This window comes from Armigeres subalbatus, chromosome 1, assembly GCF_024139115.2.
Source record: "Armigeres subalbatus isolate Guangzhou_Male chromosome 1, GZ_Asu_2, whole genome shotgun sequence".
Lineage (NCBI taxonomy): Eukaryota > Metazoa > Arthropoda > Insecta > Diptera > Culicidae > Armigeres > Armigeres subalbatus.
Genome location: NC_085139.1, coordinates 293,957,754 through 293,983,363, shown reverse-complemented (window position 1 = coordinate 293,983,363; position 25,610 = coordinate 293,957,754). Strand labels below are relative to the sequence as shown.

The following is a 25,610-nucleotide window of genomic DNA, read 5'->3' as shown; positions in this document are numbered from 1 at the left end:
GCCCCCTTTATAGAGGCTCGGAAGCCCCCTTTATAGAGGCTCGGAAGCCCCCTTTCAAGAGGCTCGGAAGCCTCCTTTCAAGAGGCTCGGAAGCCTCCTTTCAAGAGGCTCGGAAGCCTTCTTTCCAGAGGCTCGGAAGCCTCCTTTCAAGAGGCTTGGAAGCCCCCTTTCAAGAGGCTCGGAAGCCTCCTTTCAAGAGGCTCGGAAGCCTCCTTTCAAGAGGCTCGGAAGCCTCCTTTCAAGAGGCTCGGAAGCCTCCTTTCAAGAGGCTCAGAAGCCTCCTTTCAAGAGGCCCGGAAGCCTCCTTCAAGAGGCTCAGAAGCCTCCTTCAAGAGGCCCGGAAGCCTCCTTTCAAGAGGCTCAAGCCTCCTTTCAAGAGGCTCAGAAGCCTCCTTTCAAGAGGCCTCGGAAGCCTCCTTTCAAGAGGCTCAGAAGCCTCCTTTCAAGAGGCTCAGAAGCCTCCTTTCAAGAGGCTCAGAGCCTCCTTTCAAGAGGCCTGGAAGCCTCCTTTCAAGAGGCTCAGAAGCCTCCTTCAAGAGGCTCAGGCCTCCTTTCAAGAGGCCTCAGCCTCCTTTCAAGAGGCCTGGAAGCCTCCTTTCAAGAGGCTCAGAGCCTCCTTTCAAGAGGCCTGGAAGCCTCCTTTCAAGAGGCTCTCAAGCCTCCTTTCAAGAGGCTCAGAAGCCTCATTTCAAGAGGCCTCAGAGCCTCCTTTCAAGAGGCCTGAAGCCTCCTTTCAAGAGGCTCGAAGCCTCCTTTCAAGAGGCTCAAGCCTCCTTTCAAGAGGCTCAGAGCCTCCTTTCAAGAGGCCTCGAAGCCTCCTTTCAAGAGGCTCGAAGCCTCCTTTCAAGAGGCTCGGAAGCCTCCTTTCAAGAAAGGCTCAGAGCCTCCTTTCAAAAGGCTCGGAAGCCTCCTTTCAAGAGGCTCGGAAGCCTCCTTTCAAGAGGCTCGGAAGCCTCCTTTCAAGAGGCTCGGAAGCCTCCTTTCGATTGCATTTATACGACCGCGCATCACTCAGGATTAGACTGCCCAATTTTTACTAATTTATATTCGTTTTCTTCTTCTTTGAGGAAAAATGTTATGATGAAACTCTGAAATGCTTTGAAAACCAAAACTCAATTTTTTTAGATAAAATGGTTTTTCTTACAACTTGGACGGAATTTTAAAATTTTGATCATCTTCTTCTATTCTATCTTTATCTATATCTTATCTCTTTTCTTTATCTTTTCTTTTCTTCTTTATGTATATAAAACAAAGTTGGCATTTGTTCGACCGCGCATCACTCAAGAATAGACAGCCCAACTTTTGCTAATTTATATTCGATTTCTTTTTCTATTTTTTTTTCCAATTTGATCATCTCTCAATGTGCATTATCAACCGATAATGGAAAGATCGATATGTGCTAATTTTTGTTTGTGTACTTAACTAATAGAAACTATGTTATTACAAAACTGTAACAAAATTGATATTATTTGATTAAATGATTTATTTTATTATATTTTTGATATTTTGATTAATTGATATTATATGATTAAAAAAAATCATTCTGAAGAACCAATTTGTTTTCTCGATTTATTATGTACGCAACAAATTGTTAAAAAAGTGATCAATTTTTGGCGAGACAAAGTTCGCCGGGTCAGCTAGTTTGTATTAAAATGTTCCGAATTTGTGTATGCCAAAATTCCATGCAGTCTCTACAAGATGTTCATGCAGAACTGTATTAAAATCTTCCCTCCGCTGGGTTGGGTGTAAAAACTCGTACAATTGTCTTTTCATTTTATTGTTTGTGTTAAAGTTTTCGTGTTTTAAAACAATTTTAAAATTTGACCGTCTGCATTTTAGTCGGATTTTGTCATCTTTTGCTCCATTCGTGGCCCATAGTGTTTGGGGGCGCAATTTTGAGTCCATCGTGCAACGCGCTCGCACTGCGTTTTCTGTAGCTCCATGCAACGCCCATCAGGTTGTGTTGTGTTGTGGTGCGACTCCTTTAGCTCTTCGCTGTTGTTCGCCACGCGATCTACGGGGGTTCGCAGCAACGTTATGATGCTCTTTTTCGGTGCTTCTTCATGTGACATATTATTCCTCCTTTCAGGAAAAAGAGTATTCTGAACACGATTTATAATGCCGCCGGCTTGTGTAGAGTGAGTGAATCGTATACGGCTATCGTCGGCGTTGATTTTTGGGACAGTGTGGTTTGGGTTTAGGAAAAGCGAGTTCTTCGCCGCCGCCGTAGCTGCTGTGTAGAGAGTCTTGCAGCGCGTTCGTCGCCGCCGCCGTAGCTGCTGTGTAGAGAGCCTTGCTGCGCGTACGCCGGCCGATCGCCTCTTTTAACATTTTTGCGTCAGACTTCTCACGCTGCGGACGTGTGTGGTGTGGAATACGGTGGGTAGCACTTGTACAGAACATAGACACATATCGGAGAGGGAGAGTCCCAAAAGTTGGTCTGTGCGGATTGATAACTGCCGTGCGTGCGTGCGTGTGACGTACGTTCATGCTTGCGAAGGTGGTGCACTCAGCTCGCAGCGCTTGCAGTTGCGACGGAAGGTGCTGGTCGATGAGCGATTTGAAGAGTTGTGCGACAGAACAATAGAACTCAGAAAAGGGATTCTGCGCGGAGTGTGTTCTGAGTGATTTACCATTGCCGGTTTGGGATAGATCAGCTGGACGTGTTTGGCAATAGCCTTATGAGTGATAAACAGTTACAACGGGTTTTTGTGAGCACTTTTGTGTAGTTGGGTGGTTCGCTCATTGTTGTATTCAGTGAAAGTGTATTGTGTGAAGGTCAACAAGCACCGTTAGGTGATCTTTGAACCGCATTGATTCCAACAGGAAACAAGGACTGTCGAAGAAGAATTTGGAAGCAGAAAAGTGTGTCTATCGAACAGTCTGCCGAGATTAGCGTAAAAAGCATATGTGAAGAGCGAAGTAAATTTATAAATACTCGGTGAAGATTCGATCATTTGTAGAAAATCCAGTGCAGTTCGTGGGTAGTGTATTTGAAACGGATCCGATTTCGTCGGTGGTCTCGGGTGTCGCTGCCGGACACAATGGACCTGCTGTGCACGGAAAGTATCAATAGTGTTAACGAGGCAGGTGGTGATCCGTTTAACAGTAGTGGCAGCAACAACACCGCGACCCAGCAGACCCCGATGGAAGTTCGCCTCAACACGGCGGTGAAGGATCCTACATTTTTGAACGATCGTTGTTTGGAAAATCTACTGAAATCCGAGGAACGTCATGCCCGGCACACCAGCTACTTCTCCACCGTACAGAAGGACATCACACCGGACATGCGCCGGGTTGTCGCAGAATGGATGATCGATGTAAGTAGCAATGCCTGAAGTCCTTTTAATATTCGTTTTTTGGCCTTTTATTCGTTACGTCACACTGTGCTTCGTCACGATACGCACACGACGTTTTTTCGCCTACTTTGCTACCTATCGAACCGTTCCTATATATAAAACTCCTATCGTCGCAGCCTACTTAGTACTTCGGTTGAACTGGTTTTCATTTCATATTTTTATTATTTCGAAGATTCGAGTTGCGATTAGAAACTTTTTAGCACCTTGCATGGGAAATTTACAGCTACCTGTAGCCCGCAGCAGCAGCAGCTATCTTGGCACCAACAACGAAGCAAAGATACGCGCTAGCTTGCTTATCATCGGTTGCCTTTTCGGGAACACCACGACTGCAATTGGGAGGCTCTTTAAACTTTGTACAAAACGACAAAAAAAATCGTTGCATAATCATCAGATTCAATTTAGGAAATAAACAATAATGACATTTGAAAAGCATTCCAATTTTTCGAAAATAAACCGGGATCAAACATTGATTTGGGCTATCAGAAAAGGGACATTCCTTTTCTCTCGGTTTTAAAGATGTTGCCCTTCGTGCCCATCGAACGAACGCTGAACGGGAACGAACCACTCAAACGAAGAAGGAGTTCGTCCGTTCGTCGATCGTCGTGATTCGAATTCTTGCTGGCCGAACCGACCACCAAACCGCGCGGCGCGCCGATGACCGCGACCAGCACGAATAAGAACTCTTCTCGATCGCGAATCGGATCGGCCAGACTCGCAGATCCTCGGTCGATGTTTTTTTTTCACTTCTCCCCCCCCAATGCAGTAATGGTGCGACCGGCCCAGAGGGATGATGTTTGTTCGGTTGGCATTTCGGCCCGTTTCGGGATTCTTCTTCGATCCCCACTTCGGTGGCTATCTGTAAGGGGAGGTTTTCTCGCTGAATGAGAAAACAAAATGGCGTCAAATGGTGGATGATTGGATTTTTATTTCATTTCAATTTCAGTATATTGCCAGCCGCGGAGGGTGCAAAGCAAGCTTTGGTTCTAATGCACGAAAGTCGGTTGCTAAACGAGTTGAGAATCGTCCATTTTGCATTAGCTAACTACGATTGAACCAATTTAAATTTTCTGAATTCTTGTAACTGATTTTAATACTGAACATCATTGGAATCACATGTTTTTACAATTCTTATTCCAAGAATCTAACAAAATAGTTCAAACGACGGATTTGTTTAACTCCAAGCTATCTACTTCGAATTGGAGTCGTTTGTTTTGTTATAAAACCCCTGAAAAATAAATTTATGATTAATTCGAGATTAAGAATTTTAAGACCCCTTGGTAAATTGGGAAACCTGATGCACTCATTTTGATTCTGACAAACGCATTCGATTTGGGAAATTTTCCCTGAATGTGGAATTCAAACCCCGAGGCTCTGCTCTGATATACCAAATCATGGTTAAAATATAATTTAAACCATGATTGTGGTGTTTATTTATTGAACCTTGCACTAGATGCTGACTCATGTGTCATTCGCACTAATTTTGACTCTGACCTTGTCAAAACATTGATAACTGACTCAGAGATTGTGCTTTTGGTCCGAAATCATTAAAAGCAAACAATCCGATAAGTCGTTTTCTAAGATTGACGTTGACTAATTCCTTTATCGTTTGCCGTCTTTTTTTAATACCTCTACTGCCTACTGGAAGTAAAGTTTTGAACGAATTTGCTTCCAAGCCATCATAACCGCCATAAATTTTGATCAAATTTTGGTTCGATCATAAGTCATTTTTTAAACTTCCTAAACCACGCACCGGTTAGCATCGAACTTTTTCCGGTCTACCGATTGATATATCCCACTGTTGCCGGGTCCGGGCGCCGTTGTTTGCAAAAAATTAGCGCAGTCCACTAGTCCAAACTATGTGCCATGTGCTTCTATGTTGGAGCTTTCCAATCGCTGGCTTTATGACTAATGGGCGCATCATAATTATGCCATAAATTTTTGCGGTTGTGCAAATTCTTGCTTGCTCGGTTTTCGCCCAAGAAGACGCAACAAAATATGATCCCAGTGCGTGCGGGTGCGTGTATCTCTTTATGACTGATTCCTAGGATCGTTGAACTAAAAGGTTTGTCAGCTCACGCACTAGGATTGATGATTTCATGTTTCATTGTGGGGATTATGTACGTTTTTTTGTGGAATGGTGGTGGTAACCCGAGAACGTCAAAAATGAAGCACCGAGCGCACTGTTAAATGAGGTTTTTGAATAATTTTTAAACAGAGTGATTTCTTATAAGCTTTTTCGTCTTCTACAATGCACAATGAAAAATATACAAATAATATCAGTCCCTAATTTTTAGGCATGAAACTGATATCTTTTGCAAACTATTACATTGGTAACGAACACAATCAGACAACTGTACGAATTATGCAAAAATTAGACCCTTGAACCAAACGATGACTCTTTTTAATAAGCATTGCGATGTTATTGACTTTAATATGTATAAATCTAAATGTTGAAACATTTTGTTATTGTCAGATTATCGACGGAAGAAATATCTACATAAAAGGGCAATAACAGCCTACAAGTTTGTGTAGAAAGTCTTAAGTTATGCCGAAATATTGAATGGCATTCGATAGTCCTAATCAGAATGCGATTTCAACTGAAACCTCAAACTACTGATCTTCAGTTTGGGGTTTCAGTTGATATCCGGAACGAACTTTTGAGCTTTGTTCAGTTCGATTCTTGATCACATCGAGCGGTATCCTGATGCAGGACAGGTGTATGAGATTTGGAAAATCTAACCAACTAACAAATCGAGCAACCAACCAACCAATCATTCAAGCTATCAATCAAGCAAGTAACCAATTAACCAATCAACCAACGAATCAAGTAACCTACTAACCAATCGAGCTACCAATCAAAAAGCAATCAATAAACCAACCAACTAATTGACCAATCAAGCAACCAACTGATCCACCATTCAAGCAACCAACAAAACAACTAATCAACTAACCAGCCAACCAATCAATTAGGCAACCAATCATTCAACCATTCAAGAAAGCTACCAATCAATAAATCAAGCAACCAATTAACCAATCAATCAAGCAACTAATCAACCAATCAATCAACCAAACAAGCGAATCAAGCAACCAACTTATCAATCAAGCAACCATTAACCAATCAAGCAACTAACCAATTAAGCGACCAACCATTCAAGCAAGTTACCAATCAACCAACCAACCATTCAACCAACGAACAAAACAAGCAACCAACCATTCAAGCAAGCTACCAATCAATCAAGCAACCAATTAACCAAGCAAGCAACTAACCAATCAATCAAATAACTAACGAATCAAGTAACCTGATCCTGACATTGATAAAAATTGATCCGATTTCATTGAAAATCTGCACCGCAATACTGGCGAACTGGTGAGCGGATTTTGACTGAAATTAGTTTTTCAGCCTCTATCTCGATCAAAATACATTTAAGTGAATTTTCGATTGAATCTTTTGAAATTTCGGAAGATATTCTTCAAATTTTGGAAGAAATCCATCGAATGTGGGAATAATTCTTTTGTATTTTGAATAATATTCTTTGAATTTTAGAAGTTTTTCAAATTTTGGAAGAAAATTTTCGAAGGCATTTGTGTAATTTTCGAAGAAATTTTTCAAATTTTTTAAGGCATTTCGAAGGAATTTTTAATACAGTGAACTCTCCCTTACTCTTACTTACTCCCTTACTTCAAATTTCTCACTTCTCATTTTTAACTTAACTCTTTTCACTATTGATTTCTCACTCCTCACTTCGCTCATCTCACTTCTAACTTCTCATTTTTCACATTTCACTTCTCGCTTATAACTTATTTTTATTTCGCAATTCTCACTTCTCATTGCTGACTTCTCACTTCTCACTTTAAATTTCTCAATTCTCATTTTTAACTTTACACTTCTTACCACTCACTATTCATTTCTCACTTCTCATTTTTCACTTTTTACTTCTCGCTTATAATTTCTTATATCTCACTTCTGACTTCTAATTTCTCACTTATCACTTTTCACTTGTAACTTCTAGCTTTTCAATTCTCACCACTACTTCGTACTTGAAATTTCTTACTTCGAATGTCTCACTTTTAACTTTTCACTATTCATTTCTCACCTCTCACGTAGGCATACTCACTTCGCACTTCTCATTTTTCACTCCTCACTTCTAACTTGTAATCTCTTATATCTTACTTCTGACTTCTCTTTTCTCACTTATTACTTTTCTAACTTTTCACTTCTCACTTTCCACTGTCCTTTCTACGGAAGGAACGCAGTATGCTAGATTCAAGGGACTTTGAATTTCATCGAGCAAGGGAAAATATCGAGTTACAGAACATCGAGTTAGGGAGAATTCACTGTACTTTGGATTTTTTTTTCGAGTGCTGGGAGATTTTTTTTTTGTAATCAGGAAGAATTTTATTTCGATTTTCGGAAGAAAATGTTCGCATTTCGAATTTTTAATTTTGGAAGATTTTTTTTGACGTAAACTACGTCTAAGGGGAAGACTCGGATACAGGGGGTAAAATGAAAATTTCAAAATTGAGGACCGTCACAAATCATGCAAGATTTGTAACATTAATAGGTCCTTCATCTCTCAATGGATTTTAAAGATTTATATATCAATAAATTCTCAAACTATCCACCAATTTGCCAGCAGTATTGAAGCTATTGATTATCAACGCTAAACTATTGAAAATTTTAGTTTTTTCATATATCATGCATCCCCTATAAGGCGTGTTCCAATCCTTGATAATTGCCTACCTTTAGGGTATTATCAATTATTAATCTGGAGTGTATGAATGGGGTGCTCCCGCTGCTAGACAGTGGGGTCCCTATTCCCTAACAGAGTGGGAGGGGCTGCTAAAGCTGGGTAGTTTTGTCGGTGGGATGGTTCCCAATCTTCTATATAGAGCGGAATGATAGGTTCAGTGTACTATATTTGGTTTTACGTAGTTTACGTCGAGCGGTTGTGACTTGTATGCAATCTCAAATTTTTTTTTCTATTTTGAAAGACGTTTTTCAAATTTTGGAAGAAAATTTTCGTATATTTGTAAACATTTTTCGCATTTTGGAAGAATTTTTTTTGAGATTTGGAAGACATTTTCGAATGAAGTTTCTCTAATTTTTGAAGCAATTTATCATATTTTGGGAAAAGTGCAACTAACTAATTCCGGAGACGAGCCAGCCTCGGGCTGAAAGTCTCTTTAATAAAGACACAAAAAAAAAACTAACTAATTTTTTAGTGCAAAATTTTTTCGAATCGTAGAAAAAAATATTCGAATATTGGAATAAATTTTTCGTATTTTAGATGATTTTTTTCGAGTTTTAGAAGAAATTTTTCGAGTTTTAGAAGAAATTTCTAGAATTTTAAAAATAATTTTGGAATATAAGAAAACTTCACGATCAATTTGTCAGAAAGAAATTCTTTAAAATTTGGATTCAAATTTTTGAAGAAAATTGGAAAAAAGTTTTGGCAGTATTTTTTTCAGTTTTTGAAGAAATTCTTCGATTTTTGGAACAATTTTTTAGTGTTTTTTTTTAATTCAAAAAATGTCTCCCAACAACATTTTTTGATTTTTTTAACAAAACTTTCGAGGTTCAAAAGACATTCTTTGAACTTTGGAAATAAAATCAAGTTTTGTAAGAAATTTTCAATATCTTAGATTTTTTTTTCGAACCTTTGGAGAAATTTTGTAATTTGGAAGACATTTTTCAAATTTAAAGAAGAAAATGTTCGCAATTTGGAAGAAATTTTACGAGATAGGCTTTAAATTTTGGAAGACATTTTCCGAATTTTGGAGGAAAATTTTCGTATTTTTGAAAAATATTTATCGCATTTTGGAAGATTTTTTTTGTTGAGTTTTTGGAAGACATTTACGGATGAATTTTGTCGAATTTTTCGTATTTCGGGAAAAATCTTCCATGAAGACATTTTTCGAATTTCGAAAGAAAATTTTCGTATTTTAGATGAATTTTTTGAGTTTTGGAAGAAATTTCTAATATTTTTTTTAGAAATTTACAAAAATTCATGGAGTTCGAACGAAATACGTCAAATACTAAACAAAACTTTATGAAAAAGAAATTAGGAGAAAGTTTTGGGAGTAATTTTTCCAGTTTTTGAAGAAATTCTTCGAATTTCGGAATAACTTGCCCATGTTTTGGGAGACATTCATTGAATTTTTGAAAAAAAAACTTTCTAGTTTCAAAAGACATTTTTTGAACTTTGGAAATAAAATCTTTGGGGAAATTTTGGAGAAATCTTTGAAGAAATTTTGTAATTTGGAAGATATTTTTCAAATATAAAGAAGATTCGTCGTTGCGGAGACGAGCCAGCCTTGGGCTGAAAGTCTCTTTAATAAAGATAAAAAAAAAAAAAAAAAAAAAAGAAGATTCGTTCGCAATTTGGAAGAAATATTTCGAATTAGACTTTGAGTTTTAAAAGAGAATTTTCATATTTTTGAAAAACATTTTTCGAAATTTGGAAGATTTTTTTTGAGTGAAATCGAGCTTTGTAAGGAATTTTTCGAATTTTGAAAGAAATTTTCCGGATTTTGAAAAATTATTTTCGGATTTTGGAAGACATTTTTCATAATTTACAATTTTTCTCCGTAATTTGGAAGAAGTATTTTGAGTTTTAGTAGAAATTCTTTGATTTTTGGAAGAAATTTTTCGAACTTAGGGAAATTTTTTTTGGAATTAAAAAAAAAGTTTTTGAAGATTTTTTTTTCGTGTTTTGGAAGAACATTTACGTATGCGTTTTTGAAATATTTTCCAAGCTATTTTTTGAGCGTTGGAAGAAAATTAGAGTTTCAGAAGCAATTTTGGGAAGTTTGTAAGAAACTTACAGTATTTTGGAAAACAAATTTCCAATTATTGGAGATTGTTTTTTTTTGTAATTTGGAAGACTTTTTCTAAATTTCGTAAGAAAATGTTCGCAATTTGGAAGAAGTTTTTCGAGTTAAGCTTTGTATTTTGGAAGACATTTTTCAAGTTTTGGAAGAAATTTGTTGAGCTTTGGAGGAATCCTTCGAATTTTGAATGAAATTTTTCGAATTTCGGGAAAAATCTCTCATGTCAAACATTGAATTGTGGAAGAAATTTTCGTAATTTGATAGAAATTTCTAGAATTTTAAAAAGAATTTTTGAGAACCTAACGATTAATTTTTTGAAAGAAATTCTCTGAAATTTGGATTCATTTTTTATTTTATTTCGAACAGAAATTCTTCGAATTTTGGAAAATTTTCTTAGAATTTTGAAGAATTTCTTCGAACTTTGGGAGGATTTTAATTTTGTTTATTGTGAGTAATTTGGGAGAATTTTTTCCGGTATTTGAGGAGAAAATTCGAATTTCTTAAAAAAAAATTCGAATTCTAGAACAACTTTTTCGTGTTTTGGGAGAAAACTTTTGAATTTTTAAAAAATCCTTCTAATTTGAAAGACTTTCTTTGAACTTTGGAAATAAAATCGAGTTTTGGAAGGAATTTTACGTATTTAAAAAAAAATATTTTCGAATTTTAGAAAAAAATTGTAATTTGGATAAAAATTTACGTAATTTGGGAGAAATATTTCGAGTTTTAGTTAAAAAAAAAGATTTTTGAAAGAAATTTTTCGTATTTGGAAGAATTTCTTCGAATTTCGGAAGAATATTTTCGTATACATGTTTTAATATTTCCGAGGAAATTCTTCGAATTTTGGAAGCCATTTGGAAGTAAATTGGTTTCGGAGACGAGCCAGCCTCGGGCTGAAAGTCTCTTCTAATAGAGACATTAAAAAAAAGTAAATTGGGGTTTTCGATGCAATTTTTGGAAGTTTTTCAGAAATATTCAGTATTTTGGAATAAAGGTTCCAATCTTTAGAGATTGAAACTAATAGAATATAGAAGACATTTTTCAAATTTCGGAAGAAAATGTTCGCTATTTGAAAGAAATTTTTCTTTGTGTTCTGCTTTGTATTTTGGAAGACTTTTTTCAAGTTTTGAAAAAAAATGTCGAGCTTTGGAGGAATCCTTCGAGTTTGAATACAGTTTTTCGAATTTTTTCTTATTCTTATTCTTGAATTGTGGAAGAATTTTTCGTAATTTGGAAGACATTTATCGAATTTCGGAAGATTTTTTTTTCTTATTTCAGATAAAATCTAAAATTTCGAGTTTTAGATGAATTTTTTCGAGCTTTGGAAGAAATTTTTCGAATTTTGGAAGACATTTTCCGTAATTTGGAATTTTGTTTTCGTAATTTGGAAGAAATATTTCGAGTTTTAGTAGAAACTATTTGATTTTTTAAAGAAATTTTTCGGACTTTGGGAAATTTATTTTGCAATTTAAAACAAAGTTTTTGAAGATTTTTTTCGTGTGTTGGAAGAACATCGTATGCATTTTTTAAATATTTTCGAAGCCATTTTTTGAACTTTGGAAGAAAATTGGAATTTTGTAAGCAATTTTTGGAAGTTGGTAAGAAATTTCCAGTATTTTGGAAAAAAAAATCCAATCTTCGGAGTTTTTTTGTAATTCGGAAGACATTCTATATGTTTTGGAAGAAATTTGTCGAGCTTTGGAGGAATCCTTCAAATTTTTAATGAAGTTTTTCGAATTTTTGTAGAATTTTTTTCTTATTTTGGGAAAAATCTCTCTTGTAAAACATTTCTTGAATTGTAGAAGAAATTTTCGCAATTTGGAAGACATTTATCGAATTTCGGAAGAATTTTTTTCCTTATTTTAGATTGTTTTCGGATTTTGGATGAATTTTTTCGAGCTACAAACAGAAATTTTTTCAAATTTTAATTTAATTTTAAAAGAAACTATGTTTTGAATTTTGGAAGTTTTTCTAATTTTTTTCAGCAATTTTTGGAAGTTTGTAAGTAATTTTCAGTATTTTGGAATAAAATTTTCAATTGTTGAAAACTTTTTTTTCGTAATTTGGAAGACATTTTTCAAATTTTGGAAGAAAATGTTCGCAATTTGGAAGAAATTTTTCGAGTTAAGCTTTGAGTTTTGGAAGACATTTTTAAAGTTTTGGAAGAAATTTGTCAACCTTTGGAGGAATGAAAATTTTTTGAATTTTTATAGACATTTTTCTTATTTTGAAATTTATTATTGAAATTATTTATTTGTTTTGAAAAATCTCTGGGTGATTTCTTTAGAATTTTGGAAAGAATTCTTAGTATTTTAGGAAAATTCTCGAAACGAAACTTTATCGTAAGGATTTTTTTCTAAAAATTTTAGAGGAAACTGCGTTTTGGATTTTTGAAGTTTTTTCTAAAATTTTGTCTGTAATTTTTCGAATTTTGGATGACATCCTTCGAAAAAAAATCAAGGGAGACATTTTTTAGGTTTGGAAAAATTCTTCGAATTTTGTAATGTATTTTTCGAATTTTGAAACATTTTTGGGAGACTTTTTTTTTGTATTTTGGAAGATTTTTTTTTCTAGTTTCGGAAGAAATTCTTCGAATCTAGAATTGATTGCAATTTTTGGAAGTTGGTAAGAAGTTTCCAGTATTTTGGAAAAAAAATTCCAATCTTCGGAGTTTTTTTGTAATTCGGAAGACATTCTATATGTTTTGGAAGAAATTTGTCGAGCTTTGGAGGAATCCTTCAAATTTTTAATGAAGTTTTTCGAATTTTGGAAGTTTTTCTAATTTTTTCAGCAATTTTTGGAAGTTTGTAAGTAATTTTCAGTATTTTGGAATAAAATTTTCAATTGTTGAAAACTTTTTTTTCGTAATTTGGAAGATATTTTTCAAATTTTGGAAGAAAATGTTCGCAATTTGGAAGAAATTTTTCGAGTTAAGCTTTGAGTTTTGGAAGACATTTTTAAAGTTTTGGAAGAAATTTGTCAACCTTTGGAGGAATGAAAATTTTTTGAATTTTTATAGACATTTTTCTTATTTTGAAATTTATTATTGAAATTATTTATTTGTTTTGAAAAATCTCTGGGTGATTTCTTTAGAATTTTGGAAAGAATTCTTAGAATTTTAAGAAAATTCTCGAAACGAAATTTTTTCGAAAGGATTTTTTTCTAAATTTGAATTCAATTTTAGAAGAAACTGTACTTTGAATTTTGGAAGTTTTTTCCAAAATTTTGTCTGTAATTTTTCGTATTTTGGATGACTTCCTCCGGAAAAAAATCAAGGGAGGCATTTTTAAGGTTTGGAAAATTTCTTCGAATTTTGTAACATATTTTTGGAATTTTGAAACATTTTTGGGAGACTTTTTTTTTTGTATTTTGGAAGATTTTTTTTTTCTAGATTCGGAAGAAATTCTTCGAATCTAGAATTGATTTTCTGTAGAAATTTTTCGGATTTTTCGTATTTTGGAAGAAATGTTCGGAGTTTGAAGAAAATATTTTGGTTTTGGAAAAATAGTTCCAAAAGACATTCTTTGAACTTTGGAAAAATAAATCGAGTATTGAGAAAAAAATTTCTAGTTATTGAGACATTTTTCTTATTAAACCTATTGACTGGGGATTTTTTTTTAATTTTTGAAGAAATTTTTCGAACTGCGGAAGAAATTTCGAATTTTGTTTTTTTCAGAATTTTAAAGAGTTTTTAGGATTTTTGAAAGAATTTTAGTTTTTTTTTTTCAAAAATCCCAAAATTCAGAAGAAAACAACCTCGATATCGAGTCATGGAAACAAATGATGCTATATTGTAAAATAATTTCTAGGTTACTGAGATGGTTCCTTCGAATAGCTTTCTAAAGTTTTTTTGTTCCACATCTTGATATTTCCATATGTCGTCTATGGTCCCTTCAATATCGACTCATGTTGGTTTGACTGATGCTTTGAACAAAATTTATTCGAACAGATTTTTTTTTAAATTTTGAATAGAAATTCTTGATTCTTCGAATTTCAAACAGGAATTCTTCGGTTCGAATTCGAAAATTTTTCGAGAACTCGAACAGAAATTCTTTGAATTTTAAACAGAAATTCTTCGATCTCTAAACAGAAGTTTTTTGAATTTCGAACAGGCGAGCTCGGTGGTCTAGTGGCTACCGCTTCTGTCTTATAAGTAGGAGGTCGTCCCTTTCTTTAATTTTAAGAATTTTGAACAGAAATTCTTCGCTTTTGAGTATATTTTTTTTTTAAATTTCGAACAAAAATTCTTCGAATTTTAATCAAAAAATCCTTCAAATTTCGAAAATTACTGAATTCCGAACATTTTTTTTTCCAAATTTTGAACAGAAATAGATTGAAAATGAAAATCCTTTCGAAATTCCGTGGAGTTTCCTTCTGAATTAATGGATGAATTTCCTTCCAAAATTCGGATTGAATTCTTTCCCAAATTAGAATGAATTTCCTTCTTACATTAGGATGTTTTTTTTTTTCAAATGAATATTCTTCCGAAACTCGGATGATTTATTTTCCGAAGCTCCGAAGAAGGAAGTTGATTCAATATCGAAGGAACAGTGCCTAATTTATAAAAAAATAAGTCCTCAATGTTATGGACTAATTTTTCAAATTATTTTTTTAAAAGAAATTTCCAATTAAAATTCCTTTTCTTCTCGAAATTAGGAGAAATTCTTTCAAAGTGTATTATTTGGGATTGATTTTTGGGATGGCAAGAGACTTCACGGTGAAGAAGTTTTAAAGCCGAGACAAACCAACCTTCTGATTGCTTTAATATCTCACATTTGCGAACGCACGATTGCGAAAAATTAACAATTCGCAATAAACAACTTTGTGCCGCTATGTTGGAGCTTTCCGATCGTTGATTTTATGACTTATGGAAGCATCATAATTAGGCCATAAAATGTTGCGCCTCTGAAGATGTTAAGTTCTACGCTTTTGCACACGCACACGATAGATGTGACCCTTTGCTCGCCCCACACGCGTGTGTTTATGGTTGCTTCTATGATCGATGGTCAAGGTTTAATTTGTTGCCACAATTTGTTATGTTTTTGAGCGATCATGCCAAAATTGAAGCACTGAATAAAATGTAAATGTGTCGAAATGAGTTTTGGTTATAAAACGATGCTAAACTCAACTGCTTTTGTTTCCCAGAATTCAATATCTGGAGAACTTAGATGTCGAGGTGGGCAACTTTCATTTATTGTTCGAATCTATCGCCATCACGCAACTCATACCGTACTTAATCATTGCAATCAATCCGTGTATTAATTAATAAAGTTTTTAATGGCGTGTGCCCCTCAGGCGAAACAACCTTCGAAACCCCTCCCGTTGGAGTCCCCTTCCCACAGCTGCTAGACGACGGATGGTGGATAGGTTGCTTGCGACGCGATGGTCCTTTAAATTTTAAAACCCCCTCCCCGGAGCATACGAAGATGTATGAAATTTTAATGATTTGCAACATGCGCCATAAATCACCGGGCACCTGGCCCTACTACCGGGGTGCGATCGGATCTGGATCTGTAGCGAGGGGACGGTCGTCGAGGTTAGGTTTTTGATTTAACGACTGTCCGACGAAGTCGGTCGTCCAAACCAAGACTCAAGAGTGCCAGCACACGCAACTCATCTGACTATCTGACTGTGTATAGAAACGGAACGATGGTTTCGGTAAGTTATTACACCATAAACCACTTCTGATAATAACATGTACCACAGGCGCACTTAAATCGATTTACCTCCGGGATTAATCAAGAATTGCCCCCGCTTCGAGTGCGGGACGGCCAGCGAGGAGCCCTTTAAGCTAATAGAATAAACATCCCGATAAATGCAATTGATAAACACCTGATAATTACTCCGGGCTCGGAACGGTTTATTATGACTGGCGTCGGGCGTCAAATCCAGCGAGGCAGAAGGGCGCGAGGGGAGATCGTCGTTTCGTCTTAATTGGACCCTCCAGCAGGTCCAGAAGAGCACGCAATCGGTCATTTTCCATCAGACAGTTTGTGCGCCTGCGAGCAGTTGGGGAAGTGGCGGAAAACCTGATGGATTAATTTATGCTTCCTCGATCCCCACCCTGCGTGAAACCGTGTGTTCGCAATCTTCATTTTTACAAGCAATTTATTGCCGCTTCTAATGAGGTGTTTTCGTCGTCACTTTTTGGTTCAGTGTTTTCGGTTCGAAAACACGTGTTCTGCGAATGGAAGTCGCATATGGTCTTTCGGGATTTGGTTCTGCGACATCGATCGGCGATGACCGCGGTTTGATCGATCACATCAAGCCTTGAGCGGGCGCGGACGAATCGATCTACGAGTGCCGGTGACGTGCGTTCAAGAAGCGAAGCGCCGCGATCACTGACCCGCAACGCGTTCGACAATGTTTTTCAATTAGCGGAAAATTTGTTTCCGCGCGTTGCGTCTCTCTCAGCTCCAGTAATTCATATTTCACGCGCTTTGGTTCCCCTCCGGCCGCCCCGTCTTTGGTTTTTCAATTTCCCAACCGCTGCTGATAACTCCACCGGACGCGGTCAAGTGCACCTGAATGGAAACAAGTCATCGCCGCCGCCGCCGCCGCCACTGCGTCGCCAGCGGGCAAAGTCGGTGCGCGTAGGGTCGGTGCCGTCCGTCGCTGCTAATAGGCTTGGAAATTATCGTAGACGTCATAACCATAACCGTTTCGGGTAATGGGCGATGTCGGCGAGGGCGATATGGCCAGGACGTGACGGCTCGGTAAACCACGAGAAGTGCCATTGTTTGCGCGGCGGCGGCCTATTGAATGGATTTGCGAGATGGGCTCGGGAGCTGTGTTAAACTTTTTTTTTCACAGTGCAAATGCTTAGTTTTCTACAAATCAGAAAAATATGATTCTTATCCAGAACTTTGAGCGCATTTTTCAAAACAGTTTAGAGGTTCTTTCCAAAAGGCTTCTTTTCAAGATGTTTGGCAGCTTTTTTTATTTGAAATACAAAACTCTTTTTTTAAAAAGCTTGTTTCCAAAAGCTTGGAAGCTTGTTTCCAAAAGCTTGGAAGCTTTTCAAAAGCAAGCTTTCCAAAACGGAGCTTTTCAGCTTAAGCTTTTACAAAGTTTGGGCTTTTTCCAAAGCAGCTCTTTCTAAAGCGGGCTTTTTCCAAAAGCTTGAGCTTTCCAAAGCTTGAGTTTTTTTCGAAGGTTGAAGCTTTTTCCCAAAGCAGAGCTTTTCCCAAAAGCTTGGAGCTTTCCAAAACAGGCTTTCCCAAACTTAGGCTTTTCCAAAAGCTTGGAAGCTTTTTCTCAAAAGCAGGCTTTCCCAAAAGCTTAGGCTTTTTTTCCAAAAGCAGCTTTTCCCAAAACAGCTTTCCAAAGCTTGGAAACTTTCCCAAGGCTTGGGCTTTTCCAAGCAGCTTTCCCAAAGCTTGGAGCTTTTTCCCAAGCTTGAGCTTTCCCAAAAGCCAGAGCTTTCCCAAAGCAGGAGCTTTTTCCCAAAAGCAGGCTTTTTCCAAACTTGAAGCTTTCAAAGCTTGAAGCTTTCCCAAAGAGCTTTCCAAAGCAGCTTTCAAACAGTCTGTCAGCTTCTTTCAAAACTTCGTTTCAAGATGCTTGGCAGCATGTTTTTTGAAATTCAATTTTGTTTCAAACAGAATTTTCCGATAGCTTGGAAGCTTTTCCAAAAGCTGAAGCCTTTTCAACTTTTTTCCATAAATCTTGGAAGGTTCTTCCAAAAGTTAAAACTTCTTTCAAATGGAGCTTTTTATAAAGCTTAAAACTTTTTCAGAAGGTTGGAAACTTTTTCTCCGTGATGTTTGGATGCTTCTTCCCAGGAAGTTTGGAAGTTTAATTTTTTTAAATAAATTAATTTTTTTTGCCTGAATTTTGAAAACTTATTTTTAGGAGGGTTGAAGGTTTTTCTATTTGCCTTTCAATAAAATAATCATTCCAAACGAAATGTTTCACCAAATGTTTCAATCGAAACTCATTAAACGAATTCTTGACCGATCGATCGACCGGTCATGCCTTCCAGGAACTCCGATCGTCATCACACAATGAATGGATCGGTTTTGTTCCCTAAACGGCGTCATTTTTCTTTGCCTACTTTGCGATATTGTTCCGAGATGCGATCACTTACCTGCCACGGCGGAGCTACTTTGATTAATAGAACGAACCGGCTGCAAAGTAGGTGAGATCGAGGTCCAGCTTACACAGCCACTGCGAAAAGTTTTGTTCACTTTCGACCAACCTCGTTCTCGAGAACCAAAAGCCCATTGATCGACTTTCGATTTAATCGGCGCGATCGTTTGTCATATTTTCAGATCCGACCGTTAAATGCACACACAATCGGTTGCGCCTAAATTCTTCCGATCCACGAGTGTGCGTTTGCGTTGCGTCATCAACAAACAAAATCGTCATCTTCCTTTCAGTTCTCCATTTGAAATCATTTCGATCGGCAGTTGTTGAATTGGGGGAAATAGTGTCGTTGGAAAGGAGTTCGGGTCATAAGGGGAGGAACGGACAAGACAGTCAGTGGTTGCGAAAATATTTTTAATAACCATAAAGAAAACAACACCGAATGACCCGACAGTCGTCAGTAAGAAGATAAATGGGTTTGATCGAAAATTACGCAACAACGTGGGAGGAGTGTGATCAGTCACATGATTTAAGTTCTTTTCAAGAGATGGAATCATACTTTCAAAAAGCAATAGAAAAAATGTATTATAGAAAGGACAATACTTACCATTTTGTAATTTATGAACAGACTCAATTAAGGAAGCGAGGGGGAAGTTGTGAAGGAATGAGTCATTACTCGCCGCGATTGTTGCCCTCACGAATTATGCGCTGAATGTGCTTCTGAAGTGCAGAATGGGGCTCCCAACTGTCGTGGGATGGTGAGAGTGGGCAATGAGGTGCGATCAGTGGTAGCTTAAATCGTTTCGAGAAGGAAAACATCGTATTTTAATTTTTGTCTGGAGCGGCTGCCAGCTTGGGTACGCGATTCTTTAAAAACAACACAATGGACTCCTATGTTTTAAATGTGTATAGATCAGTTTTTTCCGAGGCTTCGAGCCTCTTGAAAGGAGCTTCGGGCCTCTTGAAAAGAGGTTTCAAGTCTTTCAAAAGAGGTTTTGAAGCCTCTGGAAGGAAGCTTCAAGCCTCTTGAAAGGAGGCTGAGCCTCTCGAAGGCTTCCGAGCCTCTTGAGAGGAGCCGGAGCCTCTTGAGAGGCTTCGAGCCTCTTGAAAGGAGGTTCCGAGAGCCTCTTGAAGAGGCTGTGAGCCTCTTGAAAGGAGGCTTCGGGCCTCTTGAAGAGGAGGCTTCAGGCCTCTTGAAGGGCTTCGAGCCTCTGAGCAGGCTTGGGCTTTTGAAGGAGGCTTCGGGCCGAAGGGGCTTCAGTCTCTTGAAAGCAGGCTTCGAGCCTCTTAGTGCGCTTCAGCTCCTTAAAGGGGCTTCCGAGCCTCTTGAAAGGAGGCTTCCTGAGCCTCTTGAAGAGGCTTCAAGCCTCTTGAAGGAGGCATCTGAGCCTTTTCAAAGGAGGCTTCGAGTCAGCAAGGAGGCTTCGAGCCGCTTGAAGGATGCTTCCAGGCCTCTTGAAGGAGGCTTCCAGGCCTCTTGAGGGCTGCTTTGATTCTCTTGAGGAGGCTTCCTGGCATCTTGAAGAGGCTTCAGCCTTTCGAAGGCTGACACGAGCCTCTTGAAGGAGGTTTCGAGGCCTTTCGAAGGCGAGCTGAGCCTCTTGAAGGAGGTTTCGAGCTTCTGAAGGACCAAGCTTCTTGAAGAGGATCCGGCCTCTTGAAGAGCTTCCAGGCCTCTTGAAAGAGCTGGGCCTCTTGAAAGGAGCTTCGAGCCTCTTGAAAGGAGGCTTCCAGGCCTCTTGGAAGGAGCTCGGCATCTGAGCCTTTCAAAGGGCTCGAGTCCTTAGAAGGAGCTTCCAGGCCTTGAAGGATGCTTAGCCTCTTGAAGGGTTCCAAGCCTCTTAAACAGGTTTCACAGCAAACAGGGTTCAAGTCTTCCAAAAGGGTTTGACCTCTGGAAGGAAGCTTCAGCCTCTAGAGCAGGCTCTGAAGGCTCGAGCCTCTTGAAGAGTAGGCCGGCGTCGAGCCTCTTGAAAGGAGGCGTCAGGCCTCTTGAAGGAGGCGTCAGGCCTCTTGAAGGAGGCGTCCGGCCTCTTGAAGGAGGCGTCGGGATCTTGAAGGGCGTCCGGGCCTATAGAATGGGGCGTCGGCTCTTGAAGGAGCGGCCTCTTGAAGGCTTCAGGCCTCTTGAAGGAGGTTTCCGAGGCCTCTTGAAAGGAGGCCCTGAGGCCCCTCTTGAAGGAGGCTTCAGGCCTCTTGAAGGGCTTCAGGCCTCTTGAAGGAGGCTTGAGCCTCTTGAAGGGCTGAGCCTCTGAGGAGGCTTGAGCCTCTTGAAGGAGCTCGAGCCTCTAGTCGCTTTGATTCTCATGAAGGGGCTTAGGCTCTTAGGAGGTTCAAGCCTCTTAAAACAGGTTTCAAGCCTTTTAAACAGAGGTTTAAGCCTCTTGAAAGAGATTTCAAGTCTTTCAAAGAGGTTTGAAGCCTCTGGAAGAGCTCAAGCCTCTCGAAGAGCTTCGGCCTCTCGAAGAGGCTAGGCCTCTGAGGCTTCGAGCCTCTTGAAGGCTTCAGGCCTCTTGAAGGAGGCTTCAGTCTCTTGAAAGCAGGCTTCAGGCCTTGAAAGCAGGTTCGAGCCTCTTGTTGCGGCTCGAACTCTTAAAGGAGGCTGAGGCCTCTTGAAAGGGCTTCTAGCCCTTGAAGAGGCTAAGCCTCTTGAAGGAGGCTTCAGTCCTTAGAAGGAGGCTTCAGGCAACAGAAGGATGCTTCGAGCCCTCTTGAAGGAGGCTTCGGGCCTCTTGAAGGAGCCGGAGGCCTCTTGAGGGCTGCTTTGATTCTCTTGAAAGGAGCCCGGCCTCTTGAAGAAGGCTGAGCCTTTCAAGGCGGCTTGAGGCCTCTTGAAGGAGGTTTCAGGCCTTTCGAAGGCGGCTTGAACCTCTTGAAGGAGGTTTCGGAGCTCTGAAGGAGGCTCCAGGCTCTTGAAGGAGGATCCAGGCCTCTTGAAGAGGCTGGCTTCTTGAAGAGGCTTCAGGCCTCGAAGGGCTTCGGGCCTCTTGAAAGTCGGCTTTTGATTATCTTGAAAGGAGGCTTCCGAGCCTCTTGAAAGAAGGCTTCCGAGCCTTTCGAAAGGAAGCTCCCGAGCTTCTTGAAAGGAGGATCCCTAGCCTGTTGAAAGAAGGCTACGGCTTCTTGAAAGTCGGCTGATTCTCTTGAAGGAGGCTTCCGAGCCTCTTGAAAGGGCTTCAGGCCTTTCGAAGGCTCCGAGCTGAAGGAGGATCCAGGCCTCTTGAAAGAGGCTGAGGCTTCTTGAAGGAGGCTTCGAGCCTCTTGGAAGGAGGCTCGAGCATCTGACCTTTCAAAGGAGCTTCAGTCACGAAGGAGCTTCGAGCCGCTTGAAAGGATGCTTCCGAGCCTCTTGAAAGGAGGTTTCCAAGCCTCTTAAAAACAGGTTTCCAAGCCTTTTAAACAGAGGTTTCCAAGTCTTCCAAAAAGAGGTTTTGAAGCCTCTGGAAAGGAAGCTTCCAAGCCTCTTGAAAGTAGGCTTCCGAGCCTCTTGAAAGGAGGCGTCGACCTCTTGAGGAGGCTCAGGCCTCTTGAAAGGCGTCGAGCTCTTAGGAGGCGTCAGCTCTGAAGGAGGCGTCAGGCCTCTTGAAAGGGCGTCCGAGGCCTCTTGAAGGAGGCGTCCGAGCCTCTGAAAGGGCGTCGAGCCTCTTGAAAGGAGGCGTCCGAGCCTCTTGAAGGGGCGTCAGGCCTCTTGAAAGGAGGCGTCGAGCCTCTTGACAAAGGCGTCGGGCCTTAGAAATGAGGCGTCGAGCATCTTGAAGGAGGCTTCGAGCCTCTTGAAAGGAGCTTCGAGCCTCTTGAAAGGAGGTTTCCGAGCCTCTTGAAAGGAGGCTTCGAGCTCTCTTGAAGGAGGCTTCGAGGCCTCTTGAAGGAGGCTTCCAGGCCTCTGAAAGGGCTGGCCTCTTGAAAGGAGGCAGGCCTCTTGAAGGGCTTCGAGCCTCTTGAAGTCGGCATTCATGAAAGGAGGCTTCCGAGCCTCTTGAAAGGAGGTTTCCAAGCCTCTTAAAAACAGGTTTCCAAGCCTTTTAAACAGAGGTTTCCAAGCCTCTTGAAAAGAGATTTCCAAGTCTTTCAAAAAGAGGTTTTGAAGCCTCTGGAAAGGAAGCTTCCAAGCCTCTCGAAAGGAGGGCCAGCCTCTCGAAGAGGCTTCGAGCCTCTTGAGAGGAGGCTGAGCCTTTGAAGGAGCTTCGGCTTCTTGAAAGGAGCCGAGTCTCTTGAAAGCAGGCTTAGGCCCTTGAGCAAGTTCAGGCCTCTTGAATTGCTGCCCAGACTCCAAAGGAGCTCGGCCCTCTTGAAGGGCTTCTCTCTTGAAGAAGGCTACCTCTTGAAGAGCTAGAGTCTCGCTTGAAGGGGCTTCGGGCCCTTTGAAAGGATGCTTCCGAGCCTCTTGAAGGGAGCTGAGCCTCTTGAAGGAGGCTTCCAGGCCTCTTGAGGAGGCTGCTTGATTCTCTTGAAAGGAGGCTTCGAGCCTCTTGAAAGAAGCTTCGAGCCTTTCAAAGGGCTGACAAGGCCTCTGAAGGAGGTTCAGGCCTTTCGAAGGCTGACAACCTCTTGAAGGAGGTTTCGGAGGCTTCTTGAAGGAGGCTGAGCTTCTTGAAGGAGGATCCAGGCCTCTTGAAAGAAGGCTTCTGAGCCTTGAAGAAGGCTCGAGCCTCTTAGAGGAGGCTTGAGCCTCTTGAAAGTCGGCGATTATCTTGAAAGGAGGCTTCCGAGCCTCTTGAAAGAAGGCTTCGAGCCTTTCGAAGGAAGCTCCGAGCTTCTTGAAGGAGGTCCCAGCCTGTTGAAGAAGGCTACAGCTTCTTGAAAGGAGGCTTCCGAGCCTCTTGGAAGGAGGCTCGAGCATCTGAGCCTTTTCAAAGGAGGCTTCCGAGTCGCTTAGAAGGAGGCTTCAGGCTGAAAGGATGCTTCGAGCCTCTTGAAAGGGAGCGAGGCCTCTTGAAGGGGCTTCCGACCTCTGAGAAGGAGGCTTGAGCCTCTTGAAAGGCGGCTTTTGATTCTCTTGAAAGGGGCTGAGGCCTCTTGAAAGGAGCTTCGAGCCTTTCGAAGGCGGCCTTGCCTCTTGAAGGAGGTTGAGCTTCTGAAAGGAGGATCCGAGGCCTCTTGAAAGAAGGCTTCTGAAGCTTCTTGAAGGAGCTGACTCTTGAAGAAGCTTGAGCCTCTTGAAAGAAGACTGAGCCTCTTGAAGAAGGTTTCAGCCTCTTGAAAGAAGGATTCAAGCCTCTTGAGAGGAGGCTTGCCTTTTGAAGGCGGCCTCCGACCCTCTGAAAAGGAGACTTAGGCCTTTTGAAGAGGCTGAGTCTTTTAAAGAGGATTTCGAAAGGAGGCGACCTCTGAAAGAGGCTTTCAGGACCTTGCAACTATGCTTCGAGCTTCTTGAAAGGAGACTGGGGCCTTTTGAAAAAGGCTATCGAGCTTCTTGAAGGAGGCTGGGCCTCTTGAAGGAGTGCGAGCCTCTTGACATAAGGCTTCAGAGCCTTTTCAAAGTTGGCTTCAGGCTGCAGAGGGGCTTCTGAGCCTCTTGAAGGAGGCTTGAGCCTCTTGACAAGGCTTCAGAGCCTTTTCAAAGTTGGCTTCGGAGCTTCTTGAAAGGATGCTTCAGGCCTCTTGAAAGAACTTCAAGCCGCTTGAAGGGCTTTAACCGTTTGGAAGGAGGCTCAGCTTCTTGAAACTGAGCCTCTTGAAGGAGGTTTCTGAGCCTCTGAAGAAGTTTCGAGCCTCTTGAAGAGGAGCTTGAGCTTCTTGAAGGAGGCCAGGCCTCTTGAATGAGAGAGCTTCAGCTTTTTGAAAGGAGGCTTCGAGCCTCTTCAATGTGTGCTTCAGCTTCTTGAAAGGAGGCTTCTGAGGCCTCTTGGAAAGCTCGGGCCTCGTGAAAGGGCTTCAGCCTTTGAGAGGAGGCTTTCGGCCTCTTAGAGGAGGCTGAGCTTCTTTAAAGGCGGCTTTTCCTCTTGAAAGAGCTTGCGAGCCTTCTGAAGGTGCTTCTCTTAAAGGAGGCTCTTGAAAGAACTTCATCCTCTATAAACAAACTTCTGTTCTACAGAAACTGCGAAGAGGCACATCATTTTGTAATTATTTAGTTTTGATATAATTAGAGACTGAATTAGTTCAAAACAAAACTCGGTTTGTTTGGGTCAAAATTGTCCTTTTAAATAGTCTTATTCAAATTAAGAAACAAGTTGTCGACCTCTGTTTATGTTTTAAATCCGTTTAACTCTAAAATCCGTTAAAAAACATCGCACTGTCAGTAGTAGCAAATAATCAAAAACTCGCATCAAATAAAACACAAATCGAAGAGGCACAACACCGACTTCATCGGATTATATCCGCGAAACGATGACAATAAAACAGCACTCCATAACTTATCGGCTTTCGGTCCACCAGATCTAGGAGGGCATCGCACCGACACCGATCTATCGTCTCGTCAGAGCAAATGTCAGAGGACGACAGCCTTGAAATTCAGCCGAAATCCGCCTCTCGGATCCTCAATCATAGCCGAGAGCCCCCATCGTCGTCGTCATTCATCACCCGGAGGCGGGTGGCTAGCCGAAAATTCGCAAGTTCCACACCTCGCAATGTCAGGTTGAGGTGCTCGTTCTTGCGCGGCGAAAGAAGAGTCGGACCCCCTACGGCTGGGCCCCACAAAGCTTTCGGGGCAAAAGCAGCAGCGCAACGTTTGCAAATTTGAAATCGGGATTGGTTAGATCCGTGGGGCGCAGGCGGTCGGTGTGGTGATTTCGCTTTCGTTCGTTCCGTCGTGTGGTTCCTTGTGCTGCGGGTCCCGTCCAGTCGCGTGTGTTTTCGGAGCTTGAAAGGCAGTCAATTAAAATTCGCACTTCAGGACACGGCTCTTCCATTTCCGATTCCGAGCGCAACGAGAAGGATAAACCCATACGATCGCATGAAGCCTGATGGTCTAGAGGTGAGCGCGCGGCACAGGCTGTAATAAAATTTACCGCCGGTTGTTTTGAATTTTCGGCTTGATGGGCGATCGACGGGCTAAATCAGGTTTTTGGTTCGATGTTTTGAGAAGATTAGAATGTTGGAAGCGAAGCCGTTAAATGCGTCGATTGAGGAGTTATAATCAAGTTTTAACGAAAAATAATGGCGAAATTTTAGAATGTTGAACACGTGTAGTGTTGTCAGTTTCAAGTTTGATTCACTATCAGCACCTATCACAAAGCAAAAACTGATTTTAGGATGCGAATGTACTAAAAATAAAAATGTCTCAAGTTGAAGTTTTCTTCAAACTTTGGCAAGCGCCTTTTCGATCGCCAAGTCCAAAGCAAAGAGCTGACAGCATCGTTAGATTACCGTCGAACGCATTTTGCGCAGTTTGGTTGA

At 40.4% G+C, this 25,610-nt stretch overlaps 1 protein-coding gene across 2 annotated transcripts in view; it reads left to right on the top strand.

The window, feature by feature from the left end:
* The window catches only part of LOC134207733 (G1/S-specific cyclin-D2), a 298,976-nt gene that overhangs the window by 6,340 nt on the left and 267,026 nt on the right, over positions 1 to 25,610 (top strand). Inside the window, exons 1-2 of one of the 2 annotated variants that reach the window (XM_062683588.1) lie at positions 2,171 to 2,379; positions 2,827 to 3,320. In XM_062683588.1, coding sequence (XP_062539572.1) covers positions 3,045 to 3,320 — 276 coding nt within the window. In that variant the 5' untranslated portion in view covers positions 2,171 to 2,379; positions 2,827 to 3,044. Of the gene's footprint in view, positions 1 to 2,170; positions 2,380 to 2,826; positions 3,321 to 25,610 lie in introns of those variants that run through there. The other variant, XM_062683587.1, reaches the window with a different exon arrangement.